General features: G+C 33.2%; 1 protein-coding gene across 1 annotated transcript; it reads right to left on the reverse strand.

The window, feature by feature from the left end:
- Positions 1-912: 912 nt before the first annotated feature.
- On the reverse strand, positions 913-2,764 carry DUO1 (myb-like HTH transcriptional regulator family protein). Its single transcript, XM_079037562.1, has 4 exons — positions 2,460-2,764; positions 1,708-1,963; positions 1,249-1,642; positions 913-1,174 (listed from the first exon to the last, which is right to left on the reverse strand). Exons 1-4 carry the CDS (start codon positions 2,660-2,662, stop codon positions 1,032-1,034), a joined length of 996 nt encoding a protein of 331 aa, XP_078893688.1. The 5' UTR covers positions 2,663-2,764; the 3' UTR covers positions 913-1,031.
- Between the last annotated feature and the right edge of the window lie 3,067 nt (positions 2,765-5,831).

Raw genomic sequence — 5,831 nt, forward strand, 5'->3', positions numbered from 1 at the left:
TTTAAAATTTTATCTTTCTTTCATCCATAAAACTTGTCTTATTTTTAGTATTTAATATATTAATAATTAATAATAAAAAATTGTATATAATATATGCGGTGCGGTGCGGTTTTTGAAAACTAATAACCGCACCGCACCGCAAATTTGCGGTTTTTGAAAAACAAAAAACCTCAGCATCGGTTTTTATTGCGGTTTCGGTTAATCGGTTGCGGTTAATGCGGTTTTTGCGGTTAATTTTAATTGCGGTGCGGTTTTTGCTCACCCCTAATTTTAATAGTCGAATGGACCCTATGTAAAAGACGTCTTGGTAATTTTGTAGGAGTTTACATAGTTTGTCGCGAGTGAAAGCTAAAACGTTCTTACCGATACAGACATATTGGTCTTTGTACAGGTCATTAAGAGCATCCACAATAAAAGTAGTATAAGAGTTGAATAAGGTGATGACTAGGATTGAATAGAAGTTGAATGAAGTGTGGGTGATAACGTGGAGTATAGTTGAATGATCATTAAATGGTTCGATAGAATGAATAAAGTGGTGATTAGGATTGAATAGGTGTTTAATGGGTTGTGAGTGATGTTATATGGATGTTTAATGGATGGTGTGACAATCCATTTAACTGTATAGAATTTAATAGATCGTGGATACACTAATGATTACTTCTCCCGACTCGTCCAACCGAGGTCATTATCTATATCTATGATTTTGAGGAGATTGATCATAATTTGAGTTATATATTAGATTTTTTTTTCCCCGAACAGTGCTATGATCAAAAAAGGAAAACATAAACAAACAAGAAAATTAAAGAAAATACATAAAAGGAGAACAAAGCAAAATGGAAGGGAGGATCAATTATCAATCGTCATCATTTAAAAACAAAAAAAGATTGTTAGCAACCATTTCGATTATCCGTTATCACACACCAACGAGTCTTTATGTGGCATACATTAAAAAGCATTAATAAAAAGTAAAACTTGTTCATAATACAATGAACAACAACAAATTAATACCCCTAAAACCCCTAGCTCACACGTCACCACTCGGATGGGCTCGGAAGCGGCTCGATATGGTCAAACATATCCATCGGAAAATCATCAATGAACGTATCCGGCGCCATCATCATCGGATCACCACTCTCTTGCCTCCCGCAGCTCCCACCGCTTTCTCCTTCACCACCTGCAACACAAAACTTTCTGTAAATCAAACAAAAGAGATAATTCACCAAGATACTTAACTTCCGGCATGAATACCTGGTGGGATGTAAGGGTATGGCACCATCTCCGAAGAACCACCTTGCCCAAAAACGGCGAAGAAATTAGGGTCCGCAAGTTGGGTGAAAATGTCGTGGTTTTCGAGCGGCGGCGGCGGTGGTGGTGATGGGAGTTCGACTTTAAGAGGCGGAGCATGAGGGAAAGGTGGTAGTAAAAGTGGTTGTTGTGGCACGTTGCAGGGGTATTGACAGAGTGGCTGGATGTCGTCATAGATAAGCAAGCTTGTGGCCGCCGTGGTGGGAGTGGCGGTGGTGGGGGTGATAAGTTCCGGCAGTGGGACCATGTTGATTGGTTCACAGTAAGGCGAGGAGCAAGACAATGTTTTTGGTGACGTCACTGATGATTCTTCTGTTGAAGAACTTTGTTTCGGTGCCTGAAATCGTCAAACAGATGATTTTTATAATACGAAATTAAATGGATTGAAATGAGATTGTTTACCTCAAAGGTGGGAACTTTATGGAGGGAAGGGGGTTCCCGGAGAGATTTGTGGGACTTTGGTGGTGGTGGTGGTGGCGGCGCCTGCGGTGGTGTTTGAAGAACTCGAGCCAATCTTTTCTGTCTGCTACTCCAGAAGTTCTTCACATCGTTATCTGTTCTTCCCGGCAAATACGTAGCGATTCTTGCCCATTTGTTCCCGAATTGCCCCTGTAGGTCTATCACTATCCTCTCTTCCTCTGAAGAAAACTTCACACCACTGATCACACACACAGAGATAGAAATCAGATGCATGTTCTTCATGTGTCAAAAAGAAAAAGAAAAACACAAAATTACAAGAAACCTTATCAAAATTTAATTTCAATTTATCAAAAGTTTATAAACAACCATTTGAAATGAAGATAAAATCTTGCATTCTTGCAAAAGTAAAAGAAGAACACAATGAGTCCAAGTTCTTGATTGATAACAAGAAACCCATTTCTAAAAGAAGCACACAGACACAATATTAAACCAAAAAACTCAGTATATCGACTGAAGTATATACTCTATGAACACTCTCACACACAGACATAAACACAAACAGTTTGTGTGTGCAAAGTACAGATGACAAAAACGAACGTTACGGATTACCATAATCGATTATCACTTCAATTTTCAAAATTCGCGAGACTAAAACTCAAAAAAAAGATGGGGAATTGGATAAAAGAGACGCTGTGTTGATGAATTTGAAAGGAGAAAGTTATGGAGGGTGGTACTTTTTGAGATTGGGTCTGAGTTTGTTGACCCAACGAAGACGACAAGATTTTCCAGTGCGTTGAAGAAGGCCTTTGGATCGAATGGAGCTCCAATCTCTGGGTCCGTATTTCTTGACATGCTTCATCAAAACTTCATCTTCTTCTGACTTCCATGGCCCTTTCTTTATCTCCCCCATTTCATCATACATTCTTCCCCTTTCCATTGATTCTTCAATTTTCTCTCTCGCACACACTTCACACACTGCAACCCTTTTTCTCTCTGTAAATTCAGTGAATTTGTCTGCAATTAGAGGGTGGGTGTATAGTGACGGTTAAGACGGTTGTTGCCATGATCTCCGATATTCCCCCCTTTTTTCTCTCTTTCGAAAACATGGGTAGAATTTTACATTTTCGGTCCTCAAGATTATAAATAATACGTATTTTCCCTTGATTAAATAATCTAAAAACGTAAATGGTACTGAAATCTATTCGACCAAATTTGACCACCATTTATGAAATTACCAAAATGCCCATCTATGTTCTCGTCTGTCGTCACACTAAATACTGTATGGGTCGATACATAATATGTTACAGTTCAAAAATTGGGTCGTTCGTTACCAAGAAATTGATAACATCGACTTTTAAACAAATTTAATTTTTAACGTAATTTGATGATGCGAAAAAACTTAATAAAAAATATTGTTTAAATAAAAAAAAGTAATTATTGGATTTCAATATTTACGCAAATCTATTTATTTCTGAGCAATTGTGGTTAAAAGGAAATTGATCTTGTTTACTTGGCGTGGTTGTATAATAAATGGAACTTGTATTTATGTGTTCATGTTGCATAAATCGGGTATTCTCGACTTGTGATATACTTGAATGTATTTTATTAATCATTAAATATCTAAAATATAATCATCTTCTCTAAGAAATGAAGAGTTTTTTTTTTTTTGCCACTTGTCACACTCTTATTCATTTTGTTACATTTCATTTTGTGGTTATTTTAAATTAATTTTTATTCCATATGTAATTTTATGGTTTTCCTATTTTATTAAATTCTATATGGTATTTAAATTTAATAATAAATGTTTATCAATTTCATTAATTGACTTTCCTTATAATTTCAAAATTTTAAATTAAAATCTCATTAATTTGCTTTGATTATTTTATCTGTTTAAATTTAAAAGAGAAAAAAAAACACTTTAATTTTAGTAATTCAATATTTTTCTCATTTTTTTTATAAATTCAAATTTCTCAAATGCTTATATATAAGGAAGAGTTATATGGAAAATGAATTAGGCAACACATATTTGTAAGTCTATTTTTTTTTTTTTTTCTTTTTCTAGTTTAAGCAGAAAAAGAATTACTATAGTCTCCGCTTAGTGAATATATATTTTTTGCTTTAGCATGGTAATTAATTAATTTAGGCAACTTCATCGGTAGTGATCTGATCTTTGCAATCACTTTATATTAATAATAAAAATCGGTGCAAAAATATTACATTATAGTTATACAAACTAAACATATATACACAAAACGTCGGATCAAGAAGAAATATTACATTATACATTATACAGAGGGATAATGACTTGAAAAGGTAACAAGCTTTCAGTTTTGTTTATATTTAGTCACTTAATTTTTTTTCGTGTTTGATTTACCCATAAATTATTTGAAATTGTTCATATTTTATCATTAAGATCGGTTGTAACGGGTCATAAGAGTAAATGTGAACAATTTCAAATATTCACGGGTAAATCAAGCACGAAAAAAAATCCAGTGACTAAATGTGGACAAAGCCGAAAGTCCGTACCCTTTCAAATCATTATCTCATAATGGTTCTAAATGTTATTAAGAATAAGCACAACTGGAATATTGAGACCATACAGGTGAGTATGTTGTAATATTCGTATGATATATTCTTAGTGTATAAGGTACAAAAAACAACACTTAGAAATGTAGTAGGAGCAACTTCAATCACATAGAAACTGAAGGAAAAAATATTGTGGTGGGTTCAAACAATTTACTTAGGACATAGGTAACAATTTTCACTTTAGAGGGTGAAGATTGTCGTTGTAGATCATACGAGGAGAGAGAACGTATGATAAAGAAGTGTGAAGATACTTTGTTGTTAGATTTGGATGAGGTTTTTCTCGTTACAACAACAAGAGATTTAATTTACTGCTCATGTACCGCTCCTCGACCATGATCTTATGCATCCAACTCTCTCTAATCAAAGTTATTGTTGTTGTAAAGAGAAAAAACTCATTCAAATCTAACATCACATTATCTTCACACTTCTTTATCATATGTTCTCTTTTCCTCTTACGATCTACAACGACCATCTCCACCATTTAGAGTGAAAACTATCGTGTATGTCTTAAGTAAGTGTTTGAACCCATCACAATCTTTTTTCCTTCACTTTCTATGTAATTGAATAAGTGTTGTTTTTGTATCTTATACACTAAAGGTATATCACATGAATAACAACATACTCACTTATGTGACATTAATATTCCGATTGTGCTCGTTCTTAATAACATTTAGAACCATTTATGAGATAATGATTTAAAATGGTAACGAACTTTCAATTTTGTTCATATTTAGTCATTGAACTTTTTCGTGTTTGATTTACCCCTTAATTATTTGAAACTGTTCACATTTTACCCTTATAACCGGTTATCATATGGGTAAAATGTGAACGATTTCAAATAATTCAACGAAGCATGAAAAAAAAAAACTTTAATGACTAAATATAAATAACACTGAAAGTGTGTTACCTTTTCAAATTATTATCCCTTATACAAACTAAACATATATAGCTATTTATTAATGGACATTTTGTACAACTTGATCCTTAACCATTTACTTTTTTAGACAAAACGTGCAGATAAATATGAAAACTTAAAAAGTGTGCACGAAGATATAAGAAAATGAAAAACATGAAGTAATAATAACACCCTAAGTAGTCTCAAAACATAAAGGAGCAAAAGCCGGAGGACCACTTATGTAAGTTAATTAAGTGCGTGGTGAGTCACCTTTTGTGCGGGACTACGTGGCCTATATGTTTTGACTCAGATTTATGGCCGTGAAATTTACACATGTTTTATTACGTAAATGCTATTCTTTTATGGTTGAAATTTACACTGTTTAAATTAATATAAAAAAGTGTTCTTTAGAAAATCCCATTTGATATATAAATGAATAATCATTAAAATATCGTACATGGATTATACCATAATTTGCATGTTTAGTTTATTAACTTTTTTCCTTTTAACTTTGGATTTTTTGCTACTTTGTACAAAACTACATCATCAATTTAAACTTTTGTTAATATACAAAAATATTGTTCTTTTGACATCATTGAGAAATGAAAATCAATACACAACAATG

Source organism: Lactuca serriola, chromosome 4 (assembly GCF_051521515.1).
Source record: "Lactuca serriola cultivar US96UC23 chromosome 4, Lser_US96UC23_V15, whole genome shotgun sequence".
NCBI lineage: Eukaryota > Viridiplantae > Streptophyta > Magnoliopsida > Asterales > Asteraceae > Lactuca > Lactuca serriola.

Coding starts and splice junctions, on each gene's coding strand:
- DUO1 (XM_079037562.1), bottom strand. CDS start 2,662: ATGGAAAGGGGAAGAATGTATGATGAAATGGGGGAGATAAAGAAAGGG. Junction 1,643..1,707: donor ATAAAGTTCCCACCTTTGAG/GTAAACAATCTC, acceptor TGACGATTTCAG/GCACCGAAACAAAGTTCTTC. Junction 1,175..1,248: donor ATACCCTTACATCCCACCAG/GTATTCATGCCG, acceptor TTTGTGTTGCAG/GTGGTGAAGGAGAAAGCGGT.